At 42.8% G+C, this 24,452-nt stretch overlaps 1 protein-coding gene across 2 annotated transcripts in view; it reads left to right on the top strand.

Annotated features, from left to right (window-relative positions):
* Nucleotides 1–2,148: 2,148 nt before the first annotated feature.
* The window catches only part of SCAI (suppressor of cancer cell invasion), a 79,262-nt gene continuing 56,958 nt past the window's right edge, over nt 2,149–24,452 (top strand). Inside the window, exons 1-2 of one of the 2 annotated variants that reach the window (XM_059657999.1) lie at nt 2,149–2,364; nt 3,048–3,097. In XM_059657999.1, coding sequence (XP_059513982.1) covers nt 2,149–2,364; nt 3,048–3,097 — 266 coding nt within the window. The remainder of the gene's footprint in view (nt 2,365–3,047; nt 3,098–24,452) is intronic. The other variant, XM_059658000.1, reaches the window with a different exon arrangement.

Genomic DNA, 24,452 nt, shown 5'->3' with positions numbered 1-24,452 from the left:
TACTATGCTCTATGACTATATTACTTTTTTTCCTTTGGATGAGGAATCAGGCTTAAGGAGGATGGGTAACTCCTGTAGGGTATACCAGAGTACATCTTAAGCCCCCTTAGAGCAATTTTAAGTAGATTGGTTATAGCTATGTGACCCTGAGCAAGTTGGATTTTCCAAATCTTGAAATTCTGTGTCTAAAATGAGAGAATACCATACAGGTTTGATAACAGGATTAAAAATAGCACTCATAAAGCTCCCAATCCTTGGCCCAAGCTACTATTTATTGAGTATGTACTGATACACCATTTGCCCAAAATCAATGTTGTTGCTAAGTAAGAATAACCCAAGGCAATATGTAATTGCTGACATAGTAAATCTTACGTTAGTACAACAAATTTGGAGAAGGAAATGTTTGCTGTAGGATGCAGTAATTAGGAAAGGCTTAAAAGAGGAAGTATGAATGTGGACTGGAATGGGATGTGCATTTCTTATATAGTAAAAGCAGATATTACTAGAACTTGGTCATGACGCAGTTTACTATCATTTCATGGAAGGTCATTTTTTAAAAAAAAATTTATTGACTTTTTACAAAGAGGAAGGGAGAGGAATAGAGAGTAAGAAACATCGATCAGAGAGAAACATCGATCAGCTGCCTCCTGCACACTCCCCATTGGGGATGTGCCCGCAACCAAGGTACATGCCCCTGACCGGAATCGAACCCAGGATCCCTCAGTCCGCAGGCTGACGCTCTATCCACTGAGCCAAACCGGTTAGGGCAGGAAGATCATTTTTTAACATCAAATGTAAAAAGCCATTTCTGCATAAATGCAGCCACAAATTTGGTTTTGGGAAAACCTGTAGTACCCTTGTTTGCCATTTGTGAAGATCAGTGAGAGACTTGCTTTCAACCTGTTGGTGCGTACTAATCCAGGCTATCTCATTGATGCATAAAAGTGTGTTCTAGTAAAATGGAAGTAGTTGAAGAGAAAGTTTTATGCCTCCTCCCAGCTTCAATTGGTAGATACCAAGGATCTACCAAACAGAAAGGGTACACAGTGAATTTAGAGAGGCTGTAGGGGATACCACCTTCACAGAAGAATTTTATATGTTAAATGAACTGTCTTATTTTCGAGGATGGCCTTGTTAAAGGAGAAATTGTGCTTAGGTGCTAGTTAGTAACAAAAAGTGCAGTGAATTTTATTTTGATTAACTGGTGTAGAACTTAAAATCATTTGGTATCACAGGATGGTTAGCATACACGGAGGGATCTATTTAGGCCTTTCAAAATGGAACACTGCTTTTAGTTATGGCATCAATTGTTTGCAGCATTGCTCTTTCGTGGCAATTAAAAAGAATGCACACAGCTCTTGCTCTCTTGGAAGTCCACGCCCAAGCTTGTGATCTTTTCTGCTGAGGATTGAGCATCTAAACCATGCTTTATATGGTAGCTTATGTTTTCTGGCTGGATCCTCTATGAAGGGTATCTGGGAGCTGTGAGAAGATTTCATTCAGCATGATACAGAGCAGTGATTTTCAACCTTTTTCATCTCATGGCACACTAATTACTAAAATTAAGCGGCACACCAAAAAGTATATTTTTTGTCGCTCTAACAAAAAATAGGTATAATTTTGATTCATTCACACTGGGTGGCTATTGTGTTGGCTGTTACCATTTTTTAAATTTGACAATCTAAGGGAAAAGAGGTCAGTGTCCCTGACTAGTCAGGTATTGCATGTTGTAAAAATTCTCTTTTCAACGCCGGTTGAAAATCGCTGATGTAGAGACCGGGACTGTATACAGGGTAGTTCAAAATGAAGCTCGTTTTGGAGAGTTGCCTCACTGTCGCATCGGCCAGAGGAGTTTGGAAAATTGCAGTGCTTGGCTTTGAGTCCTGGCATGGTGCAGTGTTGGGGGGCGCCAGCAGGTGTGTGGGATGCAGGACACAGTGAGCAGAACTTGCCTGCAGGTGTCTGGGGCCGAAGGTGCAGTTTCCGCTCTCCGACGCACGGTGGCGCTCAGTCTCCCCTGCCCTGCTAGTGGTCTCTAAGGCACCTCCGCCGCCACCTGCAGTCTCAACCAAACTCTAGGTGGCGGGATGTGACGGCCCGAGCGTCCAATCGACCACCAGGATTTGGGACATGCTACGGCTCTAGCCAATGGGAGCCGAGGAGAGGCGCAGAGGAGGCGGGCCCCGCGACAGTCTGGCCGAGGCGCGAGGCCCTCCTCCCGCCTCTCCGCCTACTCCATCCTCCGCCGCCTCAGCTTCCCCAGCGAGCCCTGCGGCCGCCGCAGCTGCTCCCGCGGCGGAGCAGGAGCCGGATGGTCAGAGGAGCCCGGCAGCCTCAGCAGCCGCGGAGTCGCCTGGCCACCAGGTGGGGCGGGAACTGGGTGGAAGTCGAGGTTGGGGCTGGGGGCGGGAGCGGGCCCCAGGGCAGCAGCCTGGGGCCATGAAGCATTCGGGGTGCAGAGACAGGCGGGGCGGGGGGTTTCGTTTGGAGGGATTCGAGGCATTCGGAGGCTGCCTGGGGGTTGGGAAGCTGACTGGGCGGCGATCGCATCCTCGAGGCGGGAGGGGCATGGGCGGGAGGGGGCGCCGAGGGGTGAGGCTGGGGGCACGCCCCGTGGAGGGGCCGAGGAATGCGGGGGGCGCGGGGCCCCGAGGGGCGGGGCCCGGAGGGGGGTGCAGGCTCGCGAGGGGGTGGGCACGGCCAACGGGGGACCAGAGGGGCTTGTGGGGTGACGAGGCAGACAATGAGGAGGTAGGTGGTGCTGGGTGGTTTTGGGGAGCTGGGCTGTGACAGATCAGAGCCGAGGATGGAGTGAGATCCGGAGGCAGAGCGGGCTTGGACCGAGCAGACGTTAGGGGAACCGTGAGCCCCAGCACCGCTTGGTCGAGTTCTGTGGGGGAAGCAGCACAGGCGTTTGGAAGGTCAGGTGTGGGCTTAGGAGCCGTCAGTGCTGGAGGGGGGACGGGAGTTCTTGACCGGCAGAGTCGGCCGGCGACGTGTCCCTGTGTGTGTGACTGTAGTGACCATCTGATCTGTTTGGTCCGCAGACTGACTGGCACAGTGGAGAAACCACCTCGAAAACGGAAAAGCAGGTAAGGTAAACATGCCTTCCTGTTTTGTTTCGTGTTTCCACATTTGCTTGACTGCACCTGTGCCATACTGCATACTTCTCCACTGTCAGCAGGTGAAGTCTTTCATTTAGCTCTTTTCTTAATGAAGATGACTTGTCTGCAAGACTTTTTTTTGGGGGGGGGGGGAATAATCTAAGATTATATGGGGAAGAGACATGGATAATTGAGAAATCCTGGTTTTTTACTTTAGCCATAATTGCAACTTTTCCACCAGCTGTTTAAAAGCAAATGTTTATTGCCAGATGCTGTGTGCTTTGTATGTGTTATTTCCTGAAACCCTTGAAGCACCCCAAGGAAGTATGTACAGTCTTCACTGTTTTGCAGAAGAGGGAACTGAGGAACAGAGAGGCCAGGAATTTACCCAAGATCACACATCTCCTAAGTGACAGAACCAGGATTTGAATCTAGGCAGCCTGACTCCAGAACTTACGCTCTTAACCGTTATGCTATCATCCCTCTAATAAATGTCATCTTGAAAATAGGCTTTCCTGTTGCTTTTTCTCTTTTCATTGTACACAGAGCCTAAGAATACATAGTTGAGCCCTCGGAAAACCGAAAAAAGGGCTTGTGTAGTCGGCAAACAAGTGAGTTACCTACCCCCTGAGTGATGAAGAAGAGCATCTGTGCATTCCAGGAACATTTCTTAGTGCACGCAGAATGTCTGGTTCTATGGAGCAATTCTGTATAGTCACTAGAACACTCCTTCTTCACACGGGTAGGCACTGGCCGAGAGAACGTATGCTGTAGTAGTGAGGATGTGGCCAGCAGGACTGCTGCCATAGCTGATACTTGGTAAGCTACTGATGGCAGCACACAGACAACTTCAACAGTAGGCACATGTGAAGTGCGGATCGTGGACGTGCCAGCAGCCATGGCTCCTTTCTCGCTCCTTTAGGCCTATACTGTTCAGTAAGGTAGGCCTACATGGCTGTTGAGCATGTGCAGTGTGGCTAGCGTGACTCAGGAACTGAAATTTTAATACAGTTGATAATTAATTTAAATTTGACTCATTATTGGAAAGTGTTTCAGTATGTGTGAAGTAACTTGGGTTTGTGAATTTACATCTCCATCTGTAAATTTTATGCGATGTAAATGTAGATTAAATATTCCCAATGAAAACTTAATGTCCAAAATGAGGGGTGCTCTAAGTATAAAGTACATGCAGATTTCAGGTTAGTACAAAAAATCAATGTAGCCCTAGCCAGTTTTGCTCAGTGGATCGAGCGTCAGTCTGCAGACTGAAGGGTCCCAGGTTAGATTCCAGTCAAGGGCACAGACCTAGGTTGCAGGCTCCTCCCTGGCCGGGGCCCTGGTCAGGGCTTGTGCAGGAGGCAACCAATCGATGTGTCTCTATCACATCAATATTTCTGTCTTACCCTCTCTCTTCCACTCTCAAAAAATCAATGGAAAAATATCCTCGGATGAGGATTAAAAAGAAAAAGAATCTAAAATTTCTCATTCCTAATTTTTATATTGATTCCATGCTGAAATAATATTTTAGCTATAGTGGATTAAATAAAAGTGTTACTAAATTTATTTTTTCTAAATGACTACTGGAAAATTAAAAATTACATATATAGCTTGTATTATATTTGTTTTCAACAGCCCTTGTTTAATTGTTACTACCCTACTGTCAGACTCTGGAGTAGCCTATGGTCCCTTCCTCGAGTCTAATTTATTCACCATACTGTACAAGTTGATCTTGTAATTCTCATGCTTAAGATTTTTCTGTTTTACATTGCTTACTGAAGATAATTCAGACCTATAGCCTAATCATAAAAAAAGAGACTGCCTTGATTTCACTTCTGCCTATCTTTCCAGCCACCGTTTATTATTTTTTATTTTTCAATATATTTTTTATTGATTTCAGAGAGGAAGGGAGAGGGATAGAGAGAAACATCAATGATGAGCGAGAATCATTGATCAGCTGCCTCTTGCATGCCCCCTACTGGAGATCTAGCCCGCAACCTGGGCATGTGCCCTTGACCAGAATCAAACTCGGGACCCTTCGGTTCGCAGGTTGACGCTCTATCCACTGAGCCAAACCAGGCCATGGAAAACCTCAGTAACAGACCCATTACTAGTGTCTAGTATTAAATGACAATTTTCTGGTGAACCTTTGATGATGAATTAATTGCTTAATGTAACTCTATGTTCTGTTTGCCATTCTGGAACTTATGTTCCCTCTTTGCTCTGCATTTTTTTTACACTTTTTCTTTTTTTTCTGTAATACTTCCTCCTTGTTTCTTGGCAAACTCCCTCCTTTAAGTTGTAGCTAGATGTCTCATCCTCCATGCAGACTTTCCCCACCCTCACCTTTTCCTTCCTTTGCTCTATCTTGTTGTTCCCCTGATAGCCTTTATATACACTTAGATATAATAGTTTGGATTGAATTTGAATGCAAGTTGTGAAATCATATGCAAGTTAAACCTTTCTGAGCCCTTATCTGTATAATAGAAATAATAATAGTTCAAACACTTACAGAGTTGTAAAATGCTTAGTACAGTGCCTGGCATGTAGAAAATACACAATAGCCAGGCCGGTGTGGCTCAGTAGTTGAGTGTTGACCCATGAACCAAGAGGTCACTGGTTTGATACCTAGCCAGGGCACATGCCCTGGTTGCAGGCTTGATCCCCAGTGTGGGGCATGCAGGAGGCAGCTGATCAATGATTCTCTCCCATCATTAATGTATCTATCTCTTCCCTTCCTCTCTGAAATGAATAAAAATACATTGAAGAACACAATAATTAATGATAGAGAAAGGATGTAATGACTGTAGCCAGAAATTTTTTGCAGTTGTTACTATCAATTGCATGCTGTGGCCATAAAAATTCTCAATATCAAATGATACGAATTCCTGGTGAGCACTTCAAATGAATTAATTGCCAAATGTAGCCATAAGTATCTCTTTGAGTTGGTCTGTTGTGTAGAGTTGTTGATTATTAAAATATGTATCCTGTTACATTTTGGAAAACAATTGCCAAAAGTGTGATTTCTGTTTTAGAATGGTTGCTGTTAAGTCTTTCTTTTTGATAGATATAAGTTAGGGCTGAATTATCTTTTGAGGACCTTCCTAGTACAGAACAAACTATAATACTGTTAAGAAAAACTAAAATAATTTGAGATAAGCAAGCATCTCATATACCCGTTTCCCTCCAAGGACTTGCTATTGTGCTAGAACACTGCTGGGAAGTGGCGTTACAGACCCCCTCTTTCTCTGGGTCCCAAAGACTCCTCCTTCCCAGCTAAATCGCCCCATTTTTTCTGCCCTCAAAGGCACGGTCTTTCCATCCTTTCCTCAGCATAACCTCCTCGAGAAGTTAACATTTTCAGAAAACAAACAGAAACCTCCCCGAGGCAAGGGCTATCTTCTTGGGGATTTGGGAACACAGTGAGAATAAAACATCCATTGATATCTTAATTAATAGCTTATCCAGCCACTTTTTCCCCTCAGTAATTCTTTTAGTCCCTGTGGTGGTTTTAAAGATCTGTTTACAATTTTTTTTTTTATTCTCCTTTCTTTAAAAGATGAAGCTTCATTCTCCTCCCCTCGAGTGTGGGCTGGACTTAGCGCCTCACTTCTAGTGAACAGAATACAGCAGAAGTGAGGAGGTCTAACTTCCCAGATCTTTGCCTTCTGTCTTGGGTGTGCGCGTTCTCGTTCTCTCTCTCTCTCTCTCTCTCTCTCAATCTCTCTCTCTCTCTCTCTCTCTCTCTCTCTCTCTCTCTCTCTCCCTCTCAATCTCTCTCTCTCCCCTCTGAATCGCTCGCCGGGGGGGCTGGAGGGGAGGAGGCTATAGCTGCCTTGGTGTGAGTCAGCCCTGGGGAGAGGGCAGCCAGTGGCCTTGTGAAGACACTCAGGACAGCCTGTGGGCAGGGCCACATGGTAGGGAAGCGAGGCCTGCCAGCAGCCACACGAGTGAGCTTGGAAGGGGATCCTACATTAATTCAACTTGGAGCTGACTACAGCCCTGGCCAAAGACTTGACTTATAATTCTGGCTTCACAAGGGCTGAGTAATATGAGCCTGTGATTTATTATTATTATTTTTTGAGAGTCTCCTTTCTTCTAGCACTGGCTCCATTATACCCAAAGGGCTTAATCTCTGGGTAAGCTTTTTCTCCTGGATAGGTGTCTCATGGTGTGTGTGTGTGTGTGTTGGGGAAACAGCTATCTTTGTATTAAAGGCATGGAAGGACAATTACTTTCAGGCAGTGACGTGTGCCTGTCCTAGTAACTAAATCTCGAACTATTTGCTCTTTATCTTCAGAGTCATTGCTTTCTCCCTGGTCTTTTGTCCCACAGATAGAAGATAGTCCCCTGCTCATGTTCACTCTTATTAAGGAAAGAGCCAAAAGGTAGCTGCCTAGTGAAGAGTCTGTGCTTGTCACCAGGTTTTCAACTCCTTTCAACCCCTTTTTGGCTGTCTGGGAAGAATGGGCAAATCAGAGTCAAGCAAGAAGTGATGGTTAATTTTGTGTCAGCTTGAATGGGCCATGGGATGCTCAGACATTTATTTGGTCAAACGTTATTTTGCATGTGTCTGTGAGGGTGTTTTGGGTGAGATTAACATTTCAGCCAGTAGACGGAGGAAAGCAGATTGCCCTCCCCAGTGGTGGTGGGCCTCATCCCATCAGTTGAAGACCTGAAAAGAACAGAAAGACTAAGCCCCTCCTGCCTGACTGCTTGAGTTGGGGCATCCATCTTTAAAGCCTTTGGGTTTGAGCTGGAACTTGGCTCTTCTTGGGTCTCAAGCCCACCTGCTGTCAGACTGGAACTTACACCATTAGCCCTCCTGGTTTCCAGGCCTCAGACTCGGGCTGAAACCCCACCATTGGCTCTGGTGGGTCTCCAGCTTATAGGTCTTGGCACTTCTCAGTCTCCATCCTTGTGTGAGCCAATTCCTTATTTTGTACACACACACACACACCCTGTTGCTTCTGTTTCTCAGTTGAACCTGACTAATATATAACCTACTCTTTTTTATGGCCGGTTTTCACCCCTGCCTTCCCAGAGTGCTCTTAAACCTGTCATAGTTTCTGCATTGCCAGCTGTGGCTTTTCTTCGTGGGTGCAGACTGCCGTGGAATGGCCATTTTCACCGCAGGCCGAGTGAAGGGAGAGGTGTTTGTGTTTTCACAAACTTGGCAGCTGTTTTGGAAACATTTCCCTCTGAGGCTAGACACCACTCTATGTTCTGTTTTGTGGCTGGGTTTCTTTCTTCCATCCTTTGTCCCATACTCCATGGGCCAGGAAAGAGTATATGCCTGTTTGGCAATATCTTGGGAGTTCCCTGGATGGGCCCATGTTGAAGGTGCTCACACATAGTTCTCCAATGCCTGCAAAGTGGCAGCCAGCATTTTTATTTTTAAATATATTTTATTGGTTTCAGAGAGGAAGGAAGAGGGAGAGAGAGAATCATTGATCGGCTGCCTCCTGCACGCCCTCTACTGGGGATTGAGCCCGCAACCCAAGCATGTACCCTTGACTAGAATCGAACCTGGGACCTTTCAGTCTGCAGGCCGACACTCTATCCACTGAGCCCAACTGGCTAGGGCAGCAGTCGGAACTTTTAAATGATTGTGGTAATTTGCAACCTACGGAGTAACCTCATAGAGATTTTTAGAGAGCTACTATCAAAAACAAAGGTTTTAGATTTAGAATAGTTGCCATTAGCCTTTCTAAGAGTAGACAAGCAAGTCATTGATCTATTGAAGTAACTACTGGCTGGTGATAATAAAATTATAATCAATAAGTAAGAGGATTCTTACTTTTTTGTAAAATATGAATACGCATCTGTATTTTCTCGGTAATTTTAAATCATTTAGATATAGGTTAAAAAGAAGGAGGATGTTTTTAATAATTTATAAGAGAATTATAGAATCTGTGTTGGAAGAGATTAGTTACTGAGTCTAACTCTAGCAGTGGTTCTCAACCTTCTGGCCCTTTAAATAGTTCCTCATGTTGTGACCCAACCATAAAATTATTTTCGTTGCTACTTCATAACTGTCATGTTGCTACTGTTATGAATTGTAATGTAAATATCTGATATGCAGGATGGTCTTAGGCGACCCCTGTGAAAGGGTCGTTCGGCCGCCAAAGGGGTCGCGACCCACAGGTTGAGAACCACTGAACAATAGGCATAGCAGAGGTCCTGTAACTACCTGAAAAGGAAGTCCTTAAAATTCCTGCCTCAAAGGTGAAGAGATTAAGAAAAACAAAACAACCAACCAAACAAACCCTACCTCATGCACACAGACAACAGTGTGGTGATTACCAGAGGGGAAGGGGCATACTATGGGGGGATAAATGGTGATGGAAGAAGACTTGACTTGGGGTAGTGAACACACAATACAGTATACAGAGGATGTGTAGGATTGTACAGCTGAAACCTATATAATATTTTTACCCCATGTCATCCCAATAAATTCAATAAAAAAGAAAAATTTCCTGTCTCATTCTTTTCAAATATGGTTTACTCACATGTTTACCAATAACTGACATGTATTCAATGTTTCCTAAGAATTTTATCTAAAATGTGGATGTCCACAGAATTTTTACTCTTAAAAAGAGACTTTTATACTTGAAAACATTGGAAGCCAGTGGATTCGCTATTGCTGGAGCCATTTCTAGCTCTAATATGTGGGAAAAGGACTAGGAGTCTTTGTACAAGAACGTGTTTAGAGAGCATGTAGCATGGCCTGCTGGTGAAATCCCTAGAGCTTTGGCTGGTTTCTAGTCACTCCTTTTCTTTCTTTCTTTTTATCCCTACCTGCCCCAGGGGTTTGATTCATCTTTATTCTAACATCCATTATGTAATCTGTTGTCTGTGCCCATAAACCCTTCCCTGAAACAGGATGTGGGTGCCTCAGCTTTCTCCTTCCCTGGTTAACCTGAAGGTGTTCAATGCTTTTTCACTTTTAAGGGTTTTTTCTGCCAGTAACAATAGGGAATTGAGTGAATACAAATTTATGCATTCCAGAATTTAGAGGTTTACTAAAAATAAGAGGTTTTCCTAACCTTCACTGAAAGGTAAATGAGAAAAGCTCAGTTTGTTAGAATAAAGGCAATAGGCTGATATAAAAATTTTTTTCCAACTCAAAAATGTTTACTTTTTAGTGAGAGATTGCTCACTTTCTGTATTTTATCGCTCTTCTATTCTGGAAAGTACCTGTCTTTTCTTCTCTTTTTCTCTATCTTTTGGCCCCGGAGACAATTCCTTGTAGCCTATTGGCTTTATTTTAATGACAAGGGAGGAGGAACTCCAAGTTATTGTTTTCCAGTCTCTTTACCTGTTGCTTTTGCAGGAAATGTCTACTTAATACAAACCAATAAACACCATTGACAAAAAGTTAACATTGATGTATTTTGCCACAGAACCATTCCATTGGTGTGATAGATTGTATTTCCCAAAGATGTCTGCAACAGCATCTTTCATTCCACATGCTGTCCTTACAATGTGACCTTGACACTCCTCCCATTTAGTGGTGAGGTCTGTGTCTCATCTCTTCACCACAGGCCTTTGTAACTGTTGCCACCAACAGGGCATGGCTTAAGCGACACTATGTGACTTCTGGAGCTAGGTCACAGAAATGCCATGCACCCCCACCTTCCTCTCTTGGCACACTTGCTACCAGGCAGAGCTGTGAGGGCTCAAGAGAGAGGCCTGTGGGAACGAGAATCTGAAGCACCTGGCCCTCCGCCCCAGCTGAGCTGACATCCAGCGTCAGCCGTGCAAGTGAGCACCCTCCAAGTGGATCTTAATCCTCCAGGTCCCCAGGATGCTGCCCCAGTGGGGGCCCATGTTGAGCAGGGAACTGCCCCTGCCAAGCCCTACCCAGATCGCAGATTCACAAGAGCTTGTTATTTTAAGCTACTAAGTTATACAGCAGAAGATAACTGAATTGGTATTCCATTTTGCCAGGGTTTGGCATAGAGACCGCACTATATATTAAACTGCCTCCACTTTAAGAACAAGGTGTATTTCTACCTCCAGGAGCACTGTTAGTCTCACAAGAGAAGAAAAACAGATTCTGTGTCCACTTTCTTTATAGATTTTTATGCCAGTGACTCTCATCTACACTAATAAAAGAGAAAAATGGTAATTGGCGTACGAGCTACCCTTTTCATTGGCTAATCAGGGCTTTATGCAAATTAACTGCCAACTAAGATTGGCAGTTAACTGCCAACAAGATGGCGGTTAATTTGCATATGTAGGCACAATGCAGGGAGGCAAAAGGGAAAGCAGGAAGAAGCCCCCTGCCACTGACAGTGATCGGAAACCCAGAGGGGAGCTAAGAGCTGGGGGACAGGGCAAAGGCGGCCCTGGGGCCGCCTTTGCCCTGCCCCCCAGCCATGATCGGAGAATCAGGCGCCTTTTCCGCCCTGGCCAGTGATAGCAGGAAGTAGGGGTGGAGCCAGCGATGGGAGCTGGGCACGGTCGAAGCTGGCAGTCCCAGGAGCTAGGGGTCCCTTGCCTGGGCCTAAAGCGAAGCCCACAATCGTGGGGCCGCTGCAGCTGTGGGTCCCCGCTGCCCGGGCCGGATGCCTCAGCCAGAGGCGTCCTGCAGGGGCAGGGGCGGAGCCCGCGTGATTGCCACGCCCCCAGCTGCCACTGCAGGTCCCCGCTGCCCGGGCCGGACACCTAGGCCAGAGGCGTCAGGCCTGGGCAAGGGGCCGATCCTGCGATTGGAGGGTGATGGGGGTCAACACCTGAGGGCTCCCAGTATGTGAGAGGGGGCAGGCTGGGCTGAGGGACACTACCCCCCCTCCCCACACCCAGTGCACGAATTTCGTGCACCGGGCCCCTAGTTTTACATATTGATTAAATTAGGGCTTAAGGGTTCATTTAAGAGCTAAAGACCAGAATGACCTCTTTGGAAAAAAAGGATTAGGGAAAAGGTGATGGAGAAATTTCAAAACCAGGGGTGGGCTGGTGCTGGTTCTTGGACTTCTTGATAATGACTAGCATTTACTGATGGATTAATCAGTGATGTCTCATGTATTACCTTTTGTCACTAGTTTATTTTTCTAACAAGCCCTTTAAAGGTATTGATGAATACTTAACATGCAATAAAATGTGTACCTCTTAAGTGTTCACTATGTGTTTTAATCAATTCTTAATTGTTTGTGTTTCTGTTGATCACAAAGTAGAGTAGTAAATGACAATGGAAGGAGAAGACCAAGGGAGGATTACTTAATTCCCTGGTGCTGGTGCCTCTTAGCAGATCAGGTTCATATCTGTTACTTCATTTGAAGACAGACGGTATGATTCCCATTTACAAATAGAGAAACTGAAGCTCAGGAAAGTTATGTAGCACAGCTAGGAAGTGGCACAGTCAAGACAAGACACAATTTTTGTCTGGCTCGATAAAGTGCTTGCTACAGACTAAAATAGTAATATTGGAGATAATTTCCTATCAGGCTTTATTAAAGTCCCATACATAACATGAAAACAGTGCTTGATGTGGATGTCTTCTGGCTTCAAATGCTTCAAACCTCCTCACGTTTTTGAATCCATTATTTTCTATTTCACCAATTTTTGTAATTGAGATAGTGTCATTTTATCAGATAATCCTCTCCAATGGTTCAGGTAATTAGATAAAAGTTGTTGTTTTGGGTAAGCTAGTGCATTTTCACTTTGAAGTGTCAAGAAAGTAAAGACCGTGAAGAATGAAAAGAATTCTGTTTCTAGACAGTTCATGCTATTGCAAGTCTCACAGATACAAGATTTAAAGGCAGAAATTCCTGGACACAGACAACTGTGGTGATTGCAGGGGGTGGGGAGAGGTGGAGGAGGGTTTAGGGGAGATAAATGTTGATGGACGGAGACTTGACTTGGGGTGGTGAACATACAATACAGTGTACAGATGATGTGTTGTAGAATGGTGCACCTGCAACCTGTATAGTTTTGTTTACTAGTATCACCCCAATAAATTTTAAAAAAAGAAAAAAGGCATGTGCCTTGACCAGGAATCAAACCGTGACATCTTGATGGCTGCTCAACCACTGAGCCACGCTGGCTGGGCGGTCATCTGTTTTTCTAAGACAACAAATAATTTGTTCAAAGCCATCCATCTAATCATGAAATAAGCACATCAATCATGTGCTTTTCAAACTATGTCACACTACCATAATATATACGTTTAAATTTGTATACTCTTTTATCCTCCCTAGTATAGTAGATTATAAACCAGCAGGCAGTTTCTATCTCTGATACACCTTAGTATTAGCTGAGGCTTAGGGCCAAATAGGCACTTGAATTAAATTAAAGCATACTTGGAGTTAGTATTGAGACTTTAAAAGGTGAGACCCTGACTTAAATAATTGTTTCGGTACTTAAGTCAGGGTCTGTCAGTCTTTAAAATGTATGTTTTGCCTCTTTGGTAGTGGGTTAGTGTTTGTATTGAATAGAAAGGTGGGACTGATGAATTGAAAGTATAGTTCTTAAAACTTTGGAGGTACAATTTTCTAGGTTTCACTCAGTTCTATTTTTATAAAACCTTGTTAAATGGATATCTGCCTATGATTCTAGGACAATCAAAAGAAAACTAGTTCAGAATATGATTTACCAAAACCATTTTTTTAAAAAAATATTTATTGATTTCAGAGGGGAAGAGAGAGAGAAACATCAGTGATGAGAGAGAATCATTGATCGGCTGACTCCTGCATGTCCCCTACTGGGGATTGAGCTTGCAACCCCCGCATGTGCCCCGACTGGGAATCAACTATGGCCTCCTGGTTCATAGGTTGATGCTCAACCACTGAGCCACGCCGCTGGGCCCAAACACCATTTTTTATTTCTATTCAGGAGGGACTGTAACTTGAATTGAATTCTGTTACAGGGAAAGTTTAGTGAATATGTAAAATTTCCCTACTATCAAATGTGTCCATCTTGTTAGAGTAGACAGTTTCAGATTCACATGTTAGGGAAGAATGTGAGTTTGAGTGGAAAGGGTTCAATTAAAGGTCTATTTCTATAAAGTATGCCGTCTTTTGCCAAAAGAAATATTACCTAGCAGCCGTTTACATGTGCCAAGAGAGGCCAGAGAAGTCTTGTAGTAGAAATTGTACAGGAGAGCTGTCAAAGCAGATCCCTGAGGATGTCAGGCAGGAAATAAAGCTCATGATGTTAAAAAATGTTACTGGATGGCGAGGCCATTGAAAATGAACCTTCCAGTGCACGTGAATATTCTACTAAAATCTGCACCCGAGGATATGTTTATTAATTTGAGAGAGAGGGGGAGAGAGAGAGAAACATCAATTGGTTGCCTCCCATACACATCCCAACTGGGGATGGAACCTGCAACCTAGATATGTGCCCTGACCAGGAATTGAACCCTCAACTTTTTGGTGTACGTGACATTCCAACTCACTGAGCCACACCACACCACACCACACCACATGATTATGTTTCTTTAATCATGCTTTTATGTTGAGTAGACAGAATTACTAGTACTTGTATTTCGTAGTTTAAACTTTAAAAAATTTAAACAAGCCCTGGCTGGTGTGGCTCAGTGGTAGAGCGTTGGCTAGCACACCAAAGGGTCACAGGTTCGATTCCTGGTCAAGGGCACGTACCTGGAATGCAGGTTCCTTCCCTGGACCCGCCCAGGGAGTGTAGGGGAGGCAACCAATAGATGTTTTTCTCCCTCACATCGATGTTTCTCTCTCTCTCTTTCCCTCCCCTTTCTTCCACTCTCTCTGAAAGAAAAAGCAATGGAAAAAATATCCTTGGGTGAGGATTAAAACATTTTTTTAAATCAAAATTTAAGAAATTTTCTAAGATCTTACTGAATAAATATGAATGTATTTATAGTTTCTTCCAAAGTGTTTATGTTCTGAGATTAAGGTTTGGAATTACTTATTAGGAGATGAGCTTTAAGTTCGTGGGGATGAAACAGAGTAAATAATTTCCTTCTCTGTGGCAAAAATGGAATACAGAAAGTGTAAATAAGCAATTGTGTCCAAGTATTTATCTGTGGTTCTCTTTATTTTTATAATACAGCATTTTCCACTCCTACTGTACACGTTCAGAGATACTGTACAGAATTGTAGGAATTTTGAGCCTGAAGCCCTTCTGAAGTCTGTCTATTTGGATCCCTTTATATATGGGGCAATGAGGCAGGTCTGGTTGAAGTACAAGTAATTTCTCCAGTGCCATAAAGGGAATTGGAACATTTTTAACACCTGGGGGAATAGAACCTGTCCCTTAATTACTGTTGAATTAGTGAGTTATTTGAAATCTTAAATGGGGCCTTGGTTTTCTCACCACGAGGTGGCTTCTAACAGTTGGTATGTCAGCTTTTAGTTCACTGCCAGCAAAAGGAAAAACTGCTAAGCCCCTTTGAGGGTCACTGTTGTTCAGGCAACAAAATAGTGCTGCCACTTTAAGTAAAATAAGAATAGCTTTAGGGTCTCAGCATCGAGAGAAGTTTATGATGAAATTATTTAAGCCTAATGAGCTGCTCCTACATTGGTGTCTCCTCTTTGCCCTCTGAGTGCTCCTTGAAGTTCACAGTTAAGTTTTAGACTAAGGTTATAAAACTTTAAAAGGATAGAGATAGTTATAAAACTTTAAAAGGATAGTCCCATCGTTTCAGTCATAGGCAGTCCTCGTAACTGTTATATGCTGAAATCTTAAAACCCGTCTGGTTCACTTCTGGGTCATAGGATGTTGATATTTATGATTTTTAAAATGCATACAATTTATAATAGCATTGAAGATTTTGATTTAAATTTTTAAGACTGGTGTTTAAAATATGTATTTTGTGCTTGTAACCAGTTTTTACTTAGGTGGGTTAAACCAATGATTATAAAATTAGAATTTGACAAAATAAAACCTTGTCTCTTTAATTCCAATTCATTGTCAAATCATTCACTAAACAAATAGGAGAAAGAAATGTTTTGGCAACGAATGTCCCAACTCATTATAGGTAGAAATGGATGCTTTCTTTTGGGAAACAGCATGAATTACTTTCAGAAAGATATTTGATGATTTTGCCTGGTTGGGTCAGGTCATTATTTTCATCTTATCTTTGACATTTCCTATGATGAATACTTCAGGAAATGGTCAAGCCATGACTTGGGTTTTTAAAAATGTACCAACACTACTATAATTTTATACAAACATTTCTCTAGCTTTATTAACTTTCATTTATTGCTAGGTTGTGCTAGATTTTAATGTGATTTTGGAGGTCAAGATTTAAGAAATTATCTACTCTGCAATTTCCTTTCATTATTATAAAAAAGGATGAACCTAATTTTACAGTACAATTTGACCTAGGGATTATGTTATTTGAAGTAATGCTAAAGCCCTCCTAACTTTGTGAAGATGTATGCTAAAATGGTTAATTTGGGAAAGTATTTGACTTAAGGCCAATGAAACTTTTGTGTCAGCTCTAGCCAGTAACTTCTTCAAGATAATTATCTTAAAGTGACTTTACCTTTCTGCTGTAACAGTGCAAATAATATTTTAAAGTTAAGTGCACTGACAAATCTTTTTATTTGGCCGCATTTGTTAATTTTTTAAAAAATATATTTTATTGATTTTTTACAGAGAGGAAGGGAGAGGGATAGAGAGTTAGAAACATCCATGAGAGAGATACATCGATCAGCTGCCTCCTGCACACCCCTTACTGGGGATGTGCCCACAACCAAGGTACACGCCCTTGACCGGAATCGAACCTGGGACTCTTCAGTCCGCAGGCCGATGCTCTCTAGCCACTGAGCCAAACTGGTCAGGGCTGTTTTGCTTGTTTTTTTCCTATAATGTATTGAGCGCCAGCAAAGATCATCTGATTGGCAGAATTAGACTGAAATCTTTTGGGGGCGGTTGTGAAGTATTTGGATTCTAAAACCTAGAGCCTAGAGGAAGTGATGGCAAGGGTAGAACGATACATCTCAAAATGCTACTGAGTTCAAACTGAGTCATGGCTCTTCTCCAATAAGATTTGGAATTGGCTAGGAACTCCTTTGTCCTTGTTCCAGTTACTTCTGCCAGATGGGTTATAATGGAAGAATGTGATGTCAGCTCCTTTATACTTTGGACTAGAATGATTTTGTTCTCTGGTCAGCTTGGAGAGTCCTGTTGAGTCCCTCTCCAGTGACTGGCTTGATTTCTTATTGTAGTTTTTAAGGATGCATTTCTACTTCTAATAACCCTGCTAGGAAACATATTGCCAACTACTATATATATGAAGGTGTAGCTGTATGGAGCATAAAATTAGTTATGCTTCCTTCCTTTGGCTTGTAATCTAAATTTAGTAGGCAAGAATCTCCTTTCCCAGATGTCATTAAAAATAGAAGATACCCATCTGTCTGGCATGGTTTCCGTACAATTCTGCCTGTAGGCTTGGCAATGAACTCGATAACGCTGACTTTCTTTTAGCCCTAGGATTCTTAGAAAAATAATGCTTTCTTTCCTATAGAGACCAAGAGTGTACAGTTTACCGTGTTGACCTTAAGTGATCCTGTGAAAATCATGGAAACCCTAGAATTGAGTTTTGAGGAGAAATGTAAAAGGTAACATGAAATAATATCACTTGGTTAAGAAAATTGGCCTTTAAGTAAAATTTAAGAAAACTGGCCTTAAAGTATAAAAAATTCCTATATTTATAATTTATTAGCTATGTGAGAAAGTTTACTTGACTTGTCTGAGATTGTAACCTTATTTATACAGCTGGAATAGTAGGGCTTACTTCAGATGGTTGTTGAAGAGTAAATTCAATGAGGTAGTATTTATAAACTTTTCTTCACTGCCTGGCATGTAGAAGACATTCTTTTGGTTATTGTTATTATTGTTTATGTTAATATTACTATCTTTTTATTCAAAATTCTGCCTCCTTGCTGTTAAAAAATCTTAATCTGGAGCTCAGGATATAACATGGGTTCAGAGATACAGGGAATTTCTAGGGGTTTTTTGGAGCCATGGCAATCATGTAGGAGAGGACTGAAAATCGTCCCTAACAGATGACTTGTGTTTAGAGGATGCAGAAGAAACAGATAAATGGCCAGAGAAAGCCATCAGAAGAGAATTAGGAGAACAGTGTCATGGAAATCAAAAGTTTGGTTGCTTACCAGGTCAAATATTTTCTTCAGAAGTTCATTTTTTTATAAAAGTGAACACACATACATATATACTAGAGGCCTCGTGCACAAAATTCATGCACGGGGCAGGGTGTCCCTCAGCCCAGCCTGCACCCTCTCCAATCTGGGACCCCTTGAGGGATGTCCAACATCTCACAATCCAGGACCGCTGGCTCCTAACTGCTTGCCTGCCTGCCCGCCTGATCGCCCCTAACCACCTCTGCCTGTCTGCCTGATGGCCCCTAACTGCTCCCCTGCTGGCCTGATCGCCCCTAACCGCCTCTGCCTCGCCCCACACCCAGGCCCCAGGATTTCTTCCTCCAGCCGGTCGCAGACACCTAGGACCCGGGCCGGCTTCGCCTGGGCTGGCCACAGCCGCCGGGGACCGTGGGGCGGGCGGCTTGTCCCTCTCCTGGGCTGCAGGTGCAGGCCCAGCCACTGACACCTGGGACCGTGGGGCATGTAGCTTATCCTCCTGGGCCGCAGGCACACGCACAGCCGCTGGCGCCTGAGACCGTGGGGCAGGCGGCTTGTCCCTCTCACAGGCCGCAGGCGCAGGCATTGGCACCCGGTACCGTGGGGCGGGTGGCTTGTCCTTCTCCCGGTCGCAGCCCCAGCCACTGGTGTCCAGGACTGCAGGGCGGGCGGTTTGTCCCTCTCCTGGGCCGCAGCCTGGCTGGTCCCATTCCTCTCTTGCGAGATCATTTGTGCCTGGCTGGTCCCCAGTCCTCTCTCCCCAGTGTTGAGTGTCTGAGCCATTACGGCGTGACAGCGTGAGGGCATGATGACCATTTGCATTTTAGCTCTTTATTATATAAGAGAATATTTTTTCATTTCACAGATTTCCTTAGATGAGGTGAGGAAAAGTGAAGGCCACGAGTATAAGATGGATCCTTATGAAGATTTAGTTGTACAGAGAAGGAGAGAGAGGAGAAGGGTTTGGGTTTGTTTAGGAAAGAAAAGAATGAGCATGTTTTGAACCCGAGAGAGAAATTAAATATCCTGGCCAGAGGATAATTGATGGGCAGGTCATGGTGTATAGGTGGAGGCCAAGAAGAGCAGCTGTTCTTTGGTAGATGGAAGAAGACAGTTTGAAGTAGGAGCACAACATGAGGAAATTCATGTTTAATGGCCTCTATTTAAGGGGGGAAATGCTGAATGAACTTCTTGAGATAATAGCAGATCAGTGTTCCTCATCTGAGGGTGGTTTTGCCTCTCAGGAGACAATTGGCAATGTCTGGAGATGTTTTTGATTGTCACAGTTGGGGAACGTGCTAGGGGCATCTCGTGTGCAGAGGGCAGGGATGCTGCTGATCTTATGTACAGGACAGTCTCCACATCAAACAATGATCTGGGCCCAAATGCTAGGAGCACATATATCTAGAGTAAGGGTATCTTTAAAAAAAAAAATCTGTGATTTTGCCAATTGAGAAGAAATGGGAACGGAGTGAGAATTTCGATATTGTAGATGTGATTAAGGGATAAGAGCATGTAACACAAACCCAGGAATTATCTCACATCTGCTAACATAACAACAAAACCCTCAGATCTCCTGCTTCAGCCTGGGTAATTGCTTTTGGCATAATAGCTATTACCTCAGACAGACTGAAAGTTTAATAACTAGATGGGAGATTTCCCGGTGTGGTGCACAAATAGGAAAAACACCACCATAGAAGCTATCTCCCACGTCTGGCCTCCTCCCTTCCTTAATTTACCAGCAGTGCAGCTGTACCTCACTGCCACGCCTCATTTCAGCACTTTTAAATTGTAATGCTGTCGATTTTCAGCTTTCCTAATTTTTTGATATTTAACATTGCACAGCTCTAAATGAGTTTAAAGCAATCTTGTTATGCATAAGAGTTTGTCTTTTAAAGGCTTCTGTTTGATTTTATGTACTCATTTTGTGCAAAATAAATGTTATATTGCTTTATTAAATCTCTTTTATGCTTGCAATTCAGATTTAGCATCCAATAAGAGGTCATTTTTATTGTTATTTTTTTCAGTTATGTTCTAAATGTGTTCATATTCTTAAATACTGTTAGTATTGAAAATTCCCATTGCTTATTGACTGTTATTTTTAAGTCTTTGAGATTCATGAAACATCCATAAACTCTGCTTCTTTGAAATGTAGGCTTATTTCAGGTAGCATACTCTTTTGAAATATCCAGAATATATTTTACCAATAACAGAAGGATATTACTTGGAAATGCAAACTTTACCTAAGAGATAGAGAGAATAACAATACACATACAATTCGTACAATTCTTTCTTTTCTCTCTGCCTTCTTAAATCATAAGGTTCTCAGAAATCTTGAATGTCCTGTTTTTTTTTCATATGAACTATATGTCTCTAAATATATTTCTGTATTTTAGCATTAACATATTGATGGTTATGTATACATATAAAATAACATTAATCGTTTTCAGGCCTTTAAATTTCTTCAGGAGTTTAAAGAACCAGAATAAAGAAGATATAATTTATCTGATTTTAATAAATTCTGCATTGATTCTTTTTGGTGTTCCCAGAAGTCAGTGTATATATAATCTTTCTGCTCATCCATGAGCAAAACTAAAGGGATGAACCCACGAAGTTTCCCTCCTTTTAAAAAATTCCTTCTGCCTAGCTGGAGTGGCTCAGTTGGTTGAGCATCGTCTTGTGCACCAAAGGGTTGCTGGTTCATTCAGTCCCTGGTCAGAGCACATGCCTGGGTTGTGGCTTTGATAACCAATCAATGTATCTCTCTCTCCCTCCCCTCCCATTTCCTCTCTTTAAGAATGTCCTTGGATGAGGATAAAAAAATTTCTTCTTCTCTCCTCCGAAAATGTTTTTGACATTTATTTAGACTTTAAATCATAGGCAGCCATGCATCCTGAAGAATAATGGGATATATATATATATATATATATTTTACTGTCATGGAATGTGATCCTTGACATTTTAAGTGAAAAAGGCAAGGTGCATAGTTTATATCATATAATTCCATTTTCATTTAAGAAAATCACCAGGCCTTAGCTGGTTTTGCTCAGTGGATAGAGCATCGGCTTGCGGACTGGAGGGTCCCAGGTTCAATTCCAGTCAAGGGCACATGCTTGGGTTGCAGGCTCAATCCCTAGTAGGGGGCATGCAGGAGGCAGCTGATCAATGATGCTCTCTTGTCATTGATGTTTCTATCGCTCTCCCTTCCTCTCTGAAATCAATAAGAATATATATATATTTTAAAAATCTCCATATATTTGATTATGGAAATAAAAAGGTTTGGAGGGGTATACACTTATTAACTGGGATGGAGAAGAGAACACCTCAAAGGATTGAGTTGTGGGGCACTTCACCGTTCTGAGGTTGGGTGATGAGGTGACCCATCAGTGGAGACTTGAGAAGGAGCAGCTGGTGAGGTAAGAGTAGAAAATGATGTCTTAGAAGACAAATAGGAGTATCAAGAGAAGAGAATGACCAACAGGACCCAATGCTGTTGATAAGCAACTTTAAAAAAATGTATTTTCTAAAAATGTTTTTATTGATTTCAGAGAGGAAGGGAGAGGGAGAGGGAGAAGGAGAAAGAGATAGAAACATCAGTGATGAGAACGAGAATCATTGATCAGCTGCCTCCTGCACGCCCCCCCACTGGGGATCGAGCCCACAACCCCGGCGTGTGCCCCTGACCAGAATCAAACCCGGGACCCCTCAGTCCACAGGCCGACGCTCTATCCACTGATCCAAACCAGCTAGGGAAAAAAAAAAGTATTTTTTTTTAAATTAAATTTATTGGTGTAACATTGATTGCTAGGATCATATAAGTTTCAGGTGTGGGCTTCTATGTTACAGTATCTGTATATTGCACGGTGTGCCCACCACCCAAAGTCAAATAATCTTCTGTCACTCCAAAAAGTTACTTAGATGAGGACTGAGAATTGCCCATTGGATTTATCAGCACGGAGATCATTAGTATTGACAGAATGCTTCAATGGAATGATTGGTGTGTGTTGGAGAGAGATGGGAGACAAATTGGAGACCACTATATCGACATGTCTTTTAAAGTGGTAGTCTGTGAAGAAGATAGAGAAATAGCATGAAAGATAGAGGGAAATGCGAGGGGTTTTAAGTTGGGAGATTACACAGCCTCTTTGAAACTGATGACCATTGTGCAGTAGAGAAGAGACAATGGATGATGCTGTAGAAAGAGAACGGTTGATGGACTGATGTGCTTGAATAATAGCAAGGGATATGAAAGCTAATGCATAAGTGGAGGCATTGACCTTACAGTTCAATCAAGGTAATGGAAGGAAAGGCAAGAAGGTATATGGTTAAGATGCAAGTGGTTGGTATAAGTGTGGTGGGGTGTGCGGAAGATCGGTACCGATTGCCTGTGTTTTTTCAGTGAACCATAGAACAGTTGCCATCAGCTAAAGGTGACGATGGAGAGCGGAGAAGATGTGAAACAGTGCTCTAGGAAGGTAAAGAGTGAAGGAACGAAGTAAATGTGGTGGGAGTGCCCATTCTGAGGTCCTGAATTGAAAATGAGCCCAGTCAGTATGATTGTGTTTCTTCAGCCATGGTTAAGATGCAAGCTCAGAGTAGGTAGAGGATTGGATTTAATAAAAGTAATAAATAAAACTCATTGTTCACTTTGCAAGCTGTTTTCAAGAGGTTGATGATGTGAATGGCTTTTAGAATTTCAGCTTTTTAATTATACGCAGTTTTGGAAGGCTATACTTAGTGAGTGACAGGTCATTTAAAAAAAAGAAAGGAAAAAGGCATGGCATTGTTTCAGGAAAGGTTTTTGGTTGAGCATTACAGTCCCTAATTCCAGCCAACTTAAGCAGAAAAGGAATTTATTGGAAGGTTGTCAAGTACCTCACAGCACTGATCTGGTTCAGAAAACAGGCAGGAACCAAGGGAATTCAGAGATCTGGAATTACTGCCAGGGTCACACCACTGGCACACCTTGGTGTTAAGGATGTTTGGTTTAATGATGCTGATGTGATCTGAGTATTTGTGTTCCCTCAAAACTCATATGTTGAGATTCTAACCCCCAAAGGTAATTGGTGGGGCCTTTGGGAGGTCCTCAAATCATGAGGGCGGAACTTCATGGGATCAGTGCCTTAAAAACAGCTCCAGAGTCCTGGCCTGTGTGGCTCAGTTGGTTGAGCGTCGTCCTGTGCACTGAAAGGTCACTGGTTTGAATCCCAGTCAGGGCGCGTGTCTGGGAATGTGGGCTTGATCCCTGGTTGGGGTGCATACAGGAGGCAGCAGATTGATGTTTCTCTCTTTTGTCAATGCTTCTCTCCCTCTTCCTTTCTCAAATCAATAAAAAACATTTTTTTAAAAAAGCTCCTGAGGCATCCTTGAGCCCCTTTCTAGTATGTGAGGATACAGCGAGAACTGTGTAGCTAGAAGAGAGCCTTTACCCAACCAGGCCAGCACCCTGATCTCAGGCCTCCAGCCTCCAGAGCTGTGAGAAATAAATACCTGTTGTTTATAAGCCATCTTGTCTGTGGTATTTTGTTATAGCAGCAAGAATGGACAGACAGATACTGCCATATTTTTTTTAAGATTTTTAAAATCTTTTTAAAAAGGCTCCACAATAGATGATACTGACTGAAATTAAGATGGTGACAGTGGAGATATAAAGAAATGGACAGATTCACGAATAGCTCATTAGGTTGCTACGAAAATTCATGTCTTGGGGAAAATTATATATTTTTTTATTCTCCTCCTCCTCCTCTTTCTCTTGCTCCCCCTCTTATTCCCTTCTTTTCCTCCTTTTTTCCCCTTGAAATACAGACCTTTCTAGAGGCCTTGATGCAATGTTACCTTGCACAGGGCAGGGTAAGATTCTGCAGTGTTCATATTATTCATTAGAAATATATTTTTAAGCTCCTGTGTACAGCAAGCATGTCAAACTCGCCGGCTGTGGGTTTGACATGCTTGGTGTACAGTATAGTGCCAAAGGGGTTGCTAGTTATAGTCCTTCTAGAATTGGGTTCAAGTCTAGACACTCAGAAAGGATTTCTTTATTCCCGGGCACTACATGACTGCTGCGTAGGCTGACCAACCCTTTCCTAGGTGTGGGTCACTGAGACTACATGAATTCACTTTCATCTAAGATTCCCCCCCCCCGCCCCCTCCAGGACTGATTAGTTCCTTAGTTTAGTCTTTTTACATATCAGTTATTTGAAATAGGCCAAATGCATATCCATTATTTTAAAAAGTAATGAGAAAGAAAACTAATTTTTAA

This window comes from Myotis daubentonii, chromosome 11 (assembly GCF_963259705.1).
Source record: "Myotis daubentonii chromosome 11, mMyoDau2.1, whole genome shotgun sequence".
NCBI lineage: Eukaryota > Metazoa > Chordata > Mammalia > Chiroptera > Vespertilionidae > Myotis > Myotis daubentonii.
Note: the sequence above shows the minus strand (reverse complement) of the source record. Positions and strands in the feature narration are given on the sequence as shown.